This window comes from Macaca thibetana, chromosome 5 (assembly GCF_024542745.1).
Source record: "Macaca thibetana thibetana isolate TM-01 chromosome 5, ASM2454274v1, whole genome shotgun sequence".
NCBI lineage: Eukaryota > Metazoa > Chordata > Mammalia > Primates > Cercopithecidae > Macaca > Macaca thibetana.
The window spans coordinates 160440793-160452878 of record NC_065582.1 but is presented as its reverse complement, the minus strand read 5'-3'; the positions used below and the strand labels follow the sequence as shown (position 1 = coordinate 160452878).

The window sequence follows — 12086 nt, the reverse complement described above, 5'->3', positions numbered from 1 at the left end:
TAAAGGATGTAATTTATGCTTGGTTTACACATATACATAAAATTAGCCAATTATTAGCAAGCATATAGATTGCATTTAAAGGCATAGACCGTTCTGACATTCAAAAGCTATTTGTTAACTGAGTCCAAGTATGCCAGATTTAATTCTGGGCCTGATTATATGTGTTTCTACCTTTGGCCAGGTACATGTAACTTACAATGCTCCTTTGTTCCTGGAGATCTTTTCTGGGAAAAAGGAAGTGTAGATGAATATGAGAAATTGAGTGGAGGCAAAGAAGTCATAAGGTTTAATATCACCACATAAAGGAGAAATTAAGTAATATATATCATTAAAATAGAAAAAATATTCCCATGCACCTTCTGCCACTTAACATTCCTTAAAGTAAGATAGAATTCCATCTAGCTATTTGCCTTATACTCTTTTCTTTTTAAAAATGCTAAATTCAAGGCTGGGCATGGTGGCTCATGCCTGTAATCCCAGTAGTCCCAGCTACTATGGAGGCTGAGGTGGGAGGATCATCTGAGACCAGGAGGCAGAGTTTGCAATAAGCTGAGATGGCACAACTGCATTTCAGCCTGGGTGACAGAGCCAGACCCAGTCTCAAAAAAATAAAAAAAAAGAAAAAAAAGAAAAGAAAAGAAATAAGTTCAAAATTCCATCTTTCAGACATTGCTTATGCTATTCTGATGAAAACTAGCTTATGACTCTGAATGTTCTTGGCCAGCCTCAAGATGAAGAAATCAGGCTGCTGTCATACCCAGGACAAAATGGCCAGAGAGGGTTTGCTTCGTGTTCGCTTTGTGGTCACAATGTGGTGGAAGGCTACAGTGGATATATGAGAGGGTGACGGGCTCCCTACAGGCAGAGCAACCGCCACAATTCTGCATGAGCAGAAAAAGCAGAGCATGGAAATGTGTCACAGGAGGAGTGAGAGCCCACCTTGGATGTTCTAGAAGGTTCGAAAGCTCAGTAGGCCCCACATCTCCATTTTGAACATGTGCTTAGCAACTCCATTTGCAGTAGGAGCCCCGTTGGACTCCTGTCCCTGGCCTGCTGAGGTTTTTCTGATGGTGAGTGTTACTTAACATTTCCTGCTTTGAACTGCCTAGAAACCAAGTCATGGCCCCACTGCAGCAGTGCTCTGGAATCCAGATGAAGGATGAAAAGCAGACCTTGAAGAGTTCCCACTGGAGATGGAACCTTCCTTCTCCATCACCCCTGCTTCCTTCTCTTCCTGATCTCTTCTTCTGTTCTTCCTCCTCTGCCTCCTCCCCTCCTTCCTTCTGCAGTGGAGGGTCAGGGGACAGCTCACTGGGGTGGCGCCGAGGCACTCATATGGCTGTATGAGAACCTGGACAGAGAGGCTCCTATGGTCCTGCCTTCCTCCTCCTCCCCCACCTCTCCCCTCGCCCCTGGGGGACCAGGATTGGGGCAGCAGGGGAAGGTGGCCATGAAGCCGAGGCGGAAGCGTTTGTTCATGAAGCAGTAGATGATGGGGTTGACGCAGGAGGAGGTGTAGGACAGGAGGAGGATGAAGGAAATGGGGGTCCCTGAGAGGCGGCGCTCCGCAGAGGCGGTGTCGTAGGCCCGCCAGGCGTTGGCGCTGAAGATGGGCATCCAGCACAGGAAGAAGAGGACCACGATGACGATGAGCATGCGGATCACCCGCTTCTTGGCCATCAGGTTGGCCGCGGAGCTGCTGCTCCGGATGCGGTGGGCCCTGCTGCTGCCGCCGGTGGACAGCTGCCGGAGCTCCAGCTTCCTCGCGGGCCTGGACTTCTGCAGGTAACACCCATCACTGTCCTCATATTTGCCGCTGCTGGTGGTGCTGGGTTTCCTTTCTGCGTGGGCAAGAGACCACTCATTGTTGGGGATGGGTCATGCCCGGTAGAAGGCATGGAGCCCCCACTCCCCTCCATGAAGAAGGCCAAACCAAAAAGGAACTGAAAAATGGCAGACGACCTGGCCTTACACTGACATGGGTAAGCACTGATCTATACTAGTTCTGCCCTTCAATGAAAGGCTGCTTAAAATGAGTAAAATATATGATAAAAACAATATCTTATGCATGTAGCTTACAAGAAAAAAATGATTAAAGAATGAATATTCACACTCTTCTCCTTCACTTCCTTAGCTCCCCAGAGGGAAGGTTCGGGCTTGCTGGGTAAGATTCCAGATTGCTTTTATTATGAGGAATTTGGATAAGAAGGAAAAAACCCATGAAAACCAAAGAAGCTAGAGAGACTCAGTTATCTATGCAGTAGAGAGCTGAGTTAGGGCATGGAGTGAGAAGGGAAAAGCTATGTCAACACGGGTGTCCAGGTCAATTTTCATGGACAGTGGATTGTAATAAATGGAGAAGGAGTGAGGTTTCGTGGCCACTGCCGGGTGAGAATAAAAAGGAGGAGAGAGGATGAGGAAAAGGAGACAACAAAAAGCCAGCTGTGGGTTAGGAATCAAATCCCTTCCAGTGCCTTTGGAGAGACACAAAACAGGCTGGAATTACAAGTAGCTTTGGTTGTGGAAGGGGCTCTGTTTGAATACAGCACTACAGAACTTTCGGCACAGAAGAGGCCTCGGCTTGTTATTGGGTTATGTGTGTGTTACTTTATTCCACTCAGAATGCGTTTGAAAGGAAAGATTTCCCCATTCTACAGATGAGAAAATGGAGACACTGGGCCTCATGACTGTGCTTCTTGATACAGAGTCTCATAAGAATACTTAAAAAATTTTCCAACAAACTTTACATAAACTCGGGTATTTCTATTTAAATGATAGAAAACAAGCTTTTGTGCTCATTTGGCATAAACACACAGCTACAAGATAGTTACCTTTAGCAGATTTCTTCTGGCTAGCCTCAAATTTTATTCCCTGGTAGAGTTCCAAAGAGATTAATCCATATGCCACCATCATCACAATTCCAGGAATAAGAAAGAGGATGAGTAACAGGAACGTGTGCCTAATGAAATCAGAAGAAATCCAATAACCAGCAACTTTAGGCCTTCAAACTCAAATGGGAAGGAATGAATAGGGTTTATGTTTATTTTTACTGGCCTGAGCAAACGCATTAATTACTAGTATTTAATATCCTTGGCAACTTCATGTCTGGCGATTCAGTCATTATACGTTGTTTACTTCTTTTCTTTTTTTAGATGAAGTCTCTGATGAAGGACTAGTTTAATTGGAAAAGTTTGGTGTAATTCTGTGCTTGAAAGAAGTCTATGTATTAAAAAGAATGTGAGCTTTAAAAAATGAGAGTATGTGAATAGCATTTCAATAAAGCTGTTTTAAAAACCTTTAAAAATGACTTACATCAAGGATTTCTATGTGCTACATATAGGCTAAGCATTTTACATACATCATTACATTTAACTCTCATAATAACCATTGAGGTAGGTGCTACTGTCTTAATACCTATAGTAAAAAGGAGGAAACTGAGACTTAAAGAGCTTAAATAATTTGTCCAAAGTCACACAGCTGGTAGCAGAGGTGGAATTTGAACCCCCAAAATATGATTCGAGAACCTAGAAGCTATGCTTTTTAAGCATCACAGTATAGCATTTGTCAAACAACAGAGTAATCAAGTGCTTAGGCAGGGACAATGGAAAACCTCCTGAGTCTTACAAAACATGCCATTCTGGCTGTTTCTGACCCGTAAGCAGCTCAGACATTTACATGGGCGTCCATTCTCCATGACCCCATGAGGCTGGCACAGTGGCATCGTCATTCTAGTGCCTGGCTGGGTAGAGCTATGCTTTCTCTAAACATCTTTGATTCCTGAGGAATCACAGCCTCCTTCTTTATGAGTCTGGCCCCTAAATCACTTCTGCAGTCTGGCATGTGTGAGGTTACACGATTAGGCCATAAAATTGTCAGAGGCTTATGGTGGCTGGGCCATTTCTCATTTCAATTTGACATGTTTTGATAAGATTCCTTTTCAAGCCTTGGAAATATTCCTCTCATTTGCAACGTAATTCCTTTGTGTGTGTGCTACTTGGTTGAAATGAAAGGAGGAAAGCAAAAAAAAAAAAGCAGAGATGATCTCAGTTTGGGGCTGTTACTCAATGTCTAGTTCCCTGCTTCTAAAACATCCTTGGAATTGGTAAACATAATACCCTGCAATTTGTGTAGCCTTTTTTTATCATGATATTTTTATGCACACATTCTCCTTTGTATCTTACAGCCACCCAATGAGGGAGATTTTTAAAATATCCACATTTTAAACTCCTAATAGAGATAAGGAACCTGACGTTCAGAGAGCTTATGTGAACTTGCCCAAGGTCCCCAGTTAGTAAGCAAAGGAACCAGTATTACAATCTTGCCTTTTTATTTCTGGTAAAATGCTCTGGGTAAGTACCGGAGCTGCTGCAACTCTAAGAAAAACCACGTGGGATTTGGGACTCATTCCCTGCTCTGTCTTAATTCTTTAGAAAATCATTGCCAGGTGCAGTAGCTCATGCCTGTAATTCCAGCATTTGGGAGGCCAAGGCAGGAGGATCACTTGAGCCTAAGAATTCAAGACCAGCCTAGGCAACATAGTGAGACCTAATCTGTATTTTAAAGTAAAAATTTTATTAAATAAAAGAAGGCTAGGCACGGTGGCTCACGCCTGTAATCCTAGTACTTTGGGAGGTCAAGGCGGGTGGATAACCCGAGGTCAGGAGTTCGAGACCAGCCTGACCAATATGGAGAAACCCTGTCTCTACTAAAAATAAAAAAAAAAAATTAGCCGGGCATAGTGGTGCATGCCTGTAATCCCAGCTACTCAGGAGGCTGATGCAGGAGAATTGCTTGAACCCGGGAGGCAGAGGTTGTGGTGAGCCAAGATCACACCATTGCACTCCAGCCTGGGCAACAAGAGCATAACTCCATCTCAAAAAAAGAAAAAAAAAAATCATAGCTCTACAATTAATCTAGCCTAACCCTCCACTACAGCATTTAAAAGCATACTACATGATGGTTGAACACAGAGGCTCTGCCTCTTCCTTAGCTTTGTGAATTGGGAAACTTAACCTTTCCAAGTCTCAGTTTCCTCAACTGCAAAACGGGCACAGTAACAGTAATACCTATCTTAGAGTGTTTTCACAGGATTGACTGAATGAATATACTCATGGCATTTATAACAGGGCTCCCCAGCTAAGTGTTTGCTATCGTGATTATCCTAGAACAAGGCTGGAATGACTTCCTCAAAAAGTCTCCAGGAAACTGATCCCCCAACCACTCTGGACAAGGCATCTCAGTTTTTCATAATATTGCAAAATTACATCAAGTTGTATTTTTAAAAATAAACAATGCAACCTTACCAGGACTGCTGCATGACATCATTTGGCAGTAGAAAGCGGCACATATTCGCGGTCTGGTTGTTATTTTTGGTAAAAGGCACCAAGTTGCTATAAATGGGGTACGGAGTCATGATGGTAAAGGAAAGGCACCAGGTAGCAGCGATCACCTTCAAAGCATGGGATTTTGTTTGCCAGACCCGGGACTGTAAAGGTTTGCAAATCGCACCGTATCTCTCTAGAGATATGGCTACCAGATTAAAGGTAGATACACTCACAGAGGTGCCTGGGAAAGGAACAAAGAAGCCGGTTATGTTGACTCTGAAATCCAAAGTTTATTTGCACATTAGCTTGAATATATCTGATCCGCACAGGTTTGATATCAAAGGAAAACGCTTAAAAGGTAAGGAAATATTGTGTATGTATATTTTTAAAAGACGATTTATTCTCAGCTTTGTTCCAGAAAGGGTTTAAGGCAGTTAAAGAAATGGATTTGTAAATACATCTCATTGCCAATTTTTAATAAGTTTATTGAGCTTTGATTATCACCTAACACCTGCTTAGGCTCAAGGCTCTCATTAATTAATAACCAAGGGGATGAAATTTGTTCTTGCCCCCACAGAAAAGGTTTCTCTAAAATCTGAAGAAAAGCTCTAATTTTGAGTACGGTCTGCATAGTTCAGTTGACTTTAAAAACCCGAGATTCTCAAGCGTTCTCTGACCCTGAAAGGTCACTGTGACCTGAGCTGGAGGCATGAAGGCTTTTTCTAAAAATTTTGAGTACATACTGTTCTTAATAGTGAAACAATCTATATTTCAAAATGCAACTTGTTGTAAAAAATAAGTAGTAAAAAGACAAGGGAAAATGCCCCATACGGTAACTAAAGGTTTCTCTGGGTGGGGGACTATAAAGTCTCCTGTCTCGTTGTTTTTGTTTTTCTGTATTTTGTAGAAGGAGCAAACATCACCATTACAGTGAGAAAGGTATCAAACACACCTCATTTAAAATAATGTATTTCTTTTCTGGGTGTGGTGGCTCATGCCGGTAATACCAGCACTTTGGGAGTCCGAGGCAGGCAGATCACTTGAGATCAAGAGTTCGAGACCAGCCTGGCCAACATGGTGAAACGCCATCTCTACTAAAAATACAAAAATTAGCCAGGCATGGCTGCATGTGTCTGTAATCCCAGGTACTTGGAAGGCTGAGGCAGAAGAATCGCTGGAACCTGGGAGGCCAAGGTTGCAGTGAGCTAAGATCGCACCACTGCATCCCAGCCTGGGTAACAGAGAGGTACTCTGTCTCAAAAATAAAATAAAATAAATCATGTACTTCTTGGTCTTAGATGGCCTATGGAAAAAATAAAAATTAAAATAAAAAATAAATAGAATCATGCGCTTCTTGTCCAAAAAGCTAAATTTCTATTATTTTTGTATTTGTATATGCATACTTATTAAAATGTCCTATTATTCCCTTAAAATTCCCTGTAGAGTCCTTCCGCTATAAATTCTGTCAATTCTTCTGAATATCTCTTACCAAGATTTCTTAAACCTCCGAATTAATATAAATTTGGGAGCAGAGGTCCTGAAACTGGGGTCCTTAGTTTCTCATTATTCTTATGGATATAAACTAATTCTCTGAAACTATATCCAAAAATGTCATTTTTCTAGGGAGCCTGGCTCTAGCTTTCCTTAGAGTCTTAAAGAAGTCTATGACCCCCAAACCATTAACTAAAAACTCATGTTCTGGGGATAGGATTTGCTGTGTTTTACTGGATTTTACCCTAAAGAGTTGATGACATTTAGAGTCGAGAGTATAGCCCAAAACTCTCTAAGAGTCAGTTCTGTGTAATGGATCCTCAGTAACTATAAACTCACTGGCAGGCAAGCATTCTTTTTCTTGTTGCTACAAATTAGGAGCTAATCAATGTTAATTATTAGTATTGAGGAGACTGCAAAATTAAGAGAAGAACCTAAATTATTGGAATTAAAAATCCAACAAAATTATTATGGTATTGCAAATACTTTCAGAATGATGTTTCTTTTCTTTTGGCCAATAAAATTGTTTTTATGCTGTTGAAATTTACATAACATAAAATTAAACATTTCAAACTGAACAACTTTGTGGCACTCAGAATGTTTTGCCACCATGAAAACACTCGTTTTAAACCTCGGTTCACATTCTCCGGTTAAGGTTCCCAAATAGTATTACCATAAGATATATATGGATGGGCCTTGGATGTCTACAGCACTAGTTATTATTATTGCTTCATTATTTAACAATGATCTTTGTCCTTTGTAAGTTTCGTCCTTTTTTTTTTTTTTTTTTTTTTTTTTTTCAGAGGACTTGGACACGGATTGACACATTCTTGGTTTTTGGTGGCACGAGGGTCAGAAATTCATCATCATTTTGTCAGTGCGGAATCCCACTTCCTCAACTGGGAAAAACAAAGACTTTTAAAGCCTTCCGGTCATTGAAGACTACCCTAGCCCAGCTCACTGCTGCATATTCTTCAAGGCTTGGGTCAGAACAAAAATAACTCCCTGCTTATTTCCCACCTCTGCCCCTCTCCCAACTAATTCTCAGAAAGGGCAAGGGACTAGGCAATCTGGCACCCAGAGGGGACCAAGAAATGTGTCTTTGTTCAACTCCAGGAGAATCACAGCAGTTGGCAAACTGAGGTAGCATGCTCACCACTGTGTGGCTACTAATCTGGACTCAAATCTCAGCTCTGTTGCTTACCATCTGTGTGGCTTTAGGCACATTATGAACCTCTCTGTGCCTCTGTTTCCTCCTTAATGAGACAAGGAAGAATCATTGCATTTACTTCAGAGAGTGGTTGGGAGGTAAGGTAAGATCATGAAAGTCAAAGCACTTAGTACCACATGGGGTGCATAAAAGCACAAAAAATTTAGCTCTTGTGATTTTCATTATCATCATTTTTGTTTGGCATAGGCAAACAGCTACATATCTCAGCCAATCAGGGTCAGCTTAGCGACCCCACAGCCCCCAGGAGCAAATTCAACTCCTCATCTAGGGGCAGAGACCTCTCTCCCTCTGCCAGAGATGGTCCCAGCTTTGGGGAGAACAGGCTGAGAAGTGAATCCTGGCAAGAGAATCTGGAACTGTGATAGAACTGGTTTTCAAATAGCCCCTGTTCCCTAAGAAAACAAGAGGAACAATGACAAAGAACCCTCCTCCATAATCCTTACCCTCCCTAGAAGCCAGGACTCAAGTTGGGTATAGCTGAGGACACAGTCAACAGCTTCCAGAAAGGGATAGAGCAGCTTAAAGTCACTTTTGACTTCAAACAGAAGGAAGCAAGTCCCTCTTTCCTTCAAATAGAATCAGGCAAAATTAACTGCCCCTGTGTTTTCCTATCAATGTATTTCACTCTTAGAAACTGACCTCCAACGTGGATGATGGGGACCGACTTACGGGGAACGTATAAGGATGACCGTCAAGTCAGCAGCAATGTCCTTGCACACAGCCGTGCACAGCCTAATGTTCTGTGATTCAGCCCTCAGCAGAGGTCTTCTGCTGTGATTGTCAGAGGTTTGGGAAGGTCTGGGGCTGAGTGGGGTCTGGGGCAAGCTCCAGAAAGAGTCACCAGCAGCAACTTACCCATGAAGTAGGTGGTGGTCTTGCAGACGGCGCTCCCGAAGATGAAATCCTTGAGCAGACTGGGGATGAGGTTGAACGGCATGCAGAAGAGGCAGAGCATGAGATCGCTGACAGCCAGGGAGAGGAGGAAGATGTTGGTGACCGTCCGCATCCGCTTGTTCCGAATCAGCACGGTGATGACCAGCGTGTTTCCCAGCACGCTGAGCAGGAATATCAAGGAGTACAAGAGAATCTGCACCGCTGGCTGCCACTCTGCAGACAGTAACAGGAGCAAGACGGAGGGATGGAGGTGATGAGAGCAGAATGCTAAAACCGAAGCCAAGGGTGATTTCCTGCCGATTTCCCCCCTCACCGGGGTGTACATCACTGGACCCACCATTCCTGTCCTGACAACATTTTGCAGAAACAAACTGAGGAAAGCAGAGACTGAATTATTTTGTTTGTAGAAGGTTGGTTTGTTAAAGGATCACTCAGGGAACCACTTTTTCTTAAGAACAAAGCTCCTCAAGTGAACAGTGATCACTTTCTTTCCTGGCTGCTAAGCATGATTTCACTGTAACCACTTCACGCTGGTTTCCCCCCAAGAAAAGAAAACGGCTGCATGGTGACAACACCTTTTCTGCTGTGCTTGTAAGTTCAGGCTTTGACACTTGTACTCCCTCTTGCTTCACTCAGCTTTTCCTCCCCTGCTTTTGTTCCCTCAAGTCCTATTCATGAATGCCCAACTCTCCCATGGGGGACAATAAGAATATTTGACTCTATTCTGCTTGTTAATCTCTTCTGCAAACTTCTGAACATATGACTTTATCCAGCCTTGTCTCACAATGACTTGGTTATGTATATTTTTTTATCAGCCTTGCCTTTGCTGATTTCTCCCGCAACTCAGTAGTTTCCTGGATTAAAATAACAGCTTCCGACACTTACCTTTGGAGGGACGAGGCTGATCCAAGCAGAAAAGCGTCTCATTTTCGAGCCCGAGTTCGCAGGGAGGAGTGATGTTGCTTCCATTCACAAGAAGGCTGTCAACCACATCCATCCTTGCCTGCTGCTTTCCACCAAGTGCTGGAGAGCTGGTGAATTGCTCACTCCCGGCTCATTTCTCTAATGACTGAAGCGTCTCCCAAATGCAACCTGCCGTGGAGGAGCAGGGAGGGAGCGATTTCCAGGTGTGGGCTTTTTCAGCCATTCCTAAAGGCGACTTGAGTTCACCACACTCACTCCAGCTGGGCAAGCATTTGCACTCCTGTTGTGGAAAAGGCAGTGAGCGCAAGCGAAGCCCGCTCCACCTTCACCCCCCCACCCCCCCGGCCCTTTCCTGGGCCAGTCTTAGGGCCCTGAGCACAGACAGCCTGGTTGCCTGTTAACCATTCTCAGAGTGTGGCTGCTTTTATACACACATGTGTACACACGCACGGACACATACACACACACACAGGCTTCCCCAGTACTCCTCTATATAGGAACCTGTCACCATCCAAGACATGTGCAGAAGAAAGCCCAAACTGGCTGTATGAGACGGGAACAATTAACACGGTAACAGATCCGATAATGCAGACCATCAGGCCTAAAGAACACGGAGGGACTGTGTTCTACCTCCTTATAGAAAAGCAATTAGTGCCTTTTTAGTTCTGGAACCATGCCCGGTGGTGTGTGTCTGTGGATAGAACTGCTGGCTGGTTGTTAAGTTGCTACTAAACACAGTGTTATTTCTTGTGGTCTCTGCCCTTGTTAACTAGAAGGATTGAGGTACTTTTGAACATAGGTACCTGGGTCCTTATTACAAAAGATGTTAGTAAGATTTCCTCGTCATTCATGAAGTCTTGCGTTCAGCACATCTTCATTGAGAGTCAATCATTTGCCAGGCACTTTTCTATCATGTCAGCAAATAATGAACAGAATTATTTCAGGTAGTAAGTACTATGAAGGAAGTAAAGCAGGGAGACGTGATGTATACAAACAGATTAGGGACTGATTTTTGGGGGGGCGGGGACAGGGTCTTACTCTGTCCCCCAGGCTGCAGTGGAGTGGTGCGATCATGGCTCACTGCAGCCTTCATCTCCCTGGCTCAAGCAATCCTCCTACCTTAGCCTCCTGAGTAGCTGGGACTACGGGTACACACCACTAAGCCCAGCTGATTTTTTTAGTTTTAGAATAGAGGCGGTCTCGCTATGTTGCCCAGGCTGGTCCCAAGCTCCTGAGTTCAAGCAATCCTCCTGCCTTGGCCTCCGAGTGTTGGGATTACAGTTGTGAGCCACTGCACCTGGCCTGGGGCTGCTAATTTAGAAGGGGTAGTCAGGAGAGGTGTCTCAAGGAGGGGACTGTGATCTGAGACCTGAACCACAAGGAGGACAAAGTCTTGTGAAGATCCGGGGACAGCTTCTCCCAGGCAAAAGGAGGAGTATTTTTAGCAGTGGTAACAGCACGTGCAAAGGCCCTGAGGTGGGAATGAGGGTGGCCCCATTGAGGTACGAATAGATAGAAGCAGGAGTGAGTGAGGGGCAAACAGCAGGACATGAGATCAGAGAGGGGGACCAACTCATGGGTGTTCCATGAAGCTCTGTGGTGCTGGAAAGCCCTTCGGCCTCCATTGCACAGATTATCTCCTCAGTTCAGACCCTTTGGAAAGCACACGACAATGGCTGTGGAACCTGCGTTTCTGACGTGCTGCTTGGCTGTGCTGAGACTTGGTCTGTTTGCTAGATACCCGTGGGGCTCCTTGTGTACTGACAGTGCTTCCGCTGGCTGCATGCTACATCTTGCTGAGTCTCTGCCAGACACAGAGGAACTAACGCATTTTTACTGTCAATGTGGGGCTGGAAAGACAGTGGTGCCTCTTTTCCTTGAAACCACGAAGACCACATGGTTCAGGGCATTTAGTCACAGAAACAAGAAGGGGAAGGGACACTGGAGAAGCTGTGGATATTATTAGGAGGACAGACTTTTGGCATCAGACAGACTTGGGATCAAATCCTGGCTTCACTGGTTACCTGCTAGGAAATATCGGGCAAGTTTCTTTCTCTCTCTTTTCTTTTTTCTTTTCTTTTCTCTTTTCTTTTCTTTTCTTTCTTTCTTTCTTATTTTCTTTCTTTCTTTCTCTCTCTCTCTCTCTTTCTTTCTCTCTCTCCCCCTTCCTTCCTCCCTTCCTTCCTTACTTTCCTCCCTCCCGCTCTCCCCTCCCCTCCCCT

At 44.0% G+C, this 12086-nt stretch overlaps 1 protein-coding gene across 1 annotated transcript; it reads right to left on the bottom strand.

Moving 5' to 3' along the window:
- Positions 1–274: 274 nt before the first annotated feature.
- CCKAR (cholecystokinin A receptor) lies at positions 275–10163 on the bottom strand. The gene is made up of 5 exons (XM_050790710.1): positions 9826–10163; positions 8902–9153; positions 5304–5565; positions 2832–2959; positions 275–1841 (listed from the first exon to the last, which is right to left on the bottom strand). The coding sequence occupies exons 1-5, from the start codon at positions 9935–9937 to the stop codon at positions 1309–1311; spliced, it is 1287 nt and encodes a 428-aa protein (XP_050646667.1). The 5' UTR covers positions 9938–10163; the 3' UTR covers positions 275–1308.
- Positions 10164–12086: the final 1923 nt, after the last annotated feature.

Coding starts and splice junctions, on each gene's coding strand:
- CCKAR (XM_050790710.1), bottom strand. CDS start 9,937: ATGGATGTGGTTGACAGCCTTCTTGTGAATGGAAGCAACATCACTCCT. Junction 5,566..8,901: donor GACCACCACCTACTTCATGG/GTAAGTTGCTGC, acceptor TTCCTTTCCCAG/GCACCTCTGTGAGTGTATCT. Junction 1,842..2,831: donor CCAGAAGAAATCTGCTAAAG/GTAACTATCTTG, acceptor TTGCCCACGCAG/AAAGGAAACCCAGCACCACC.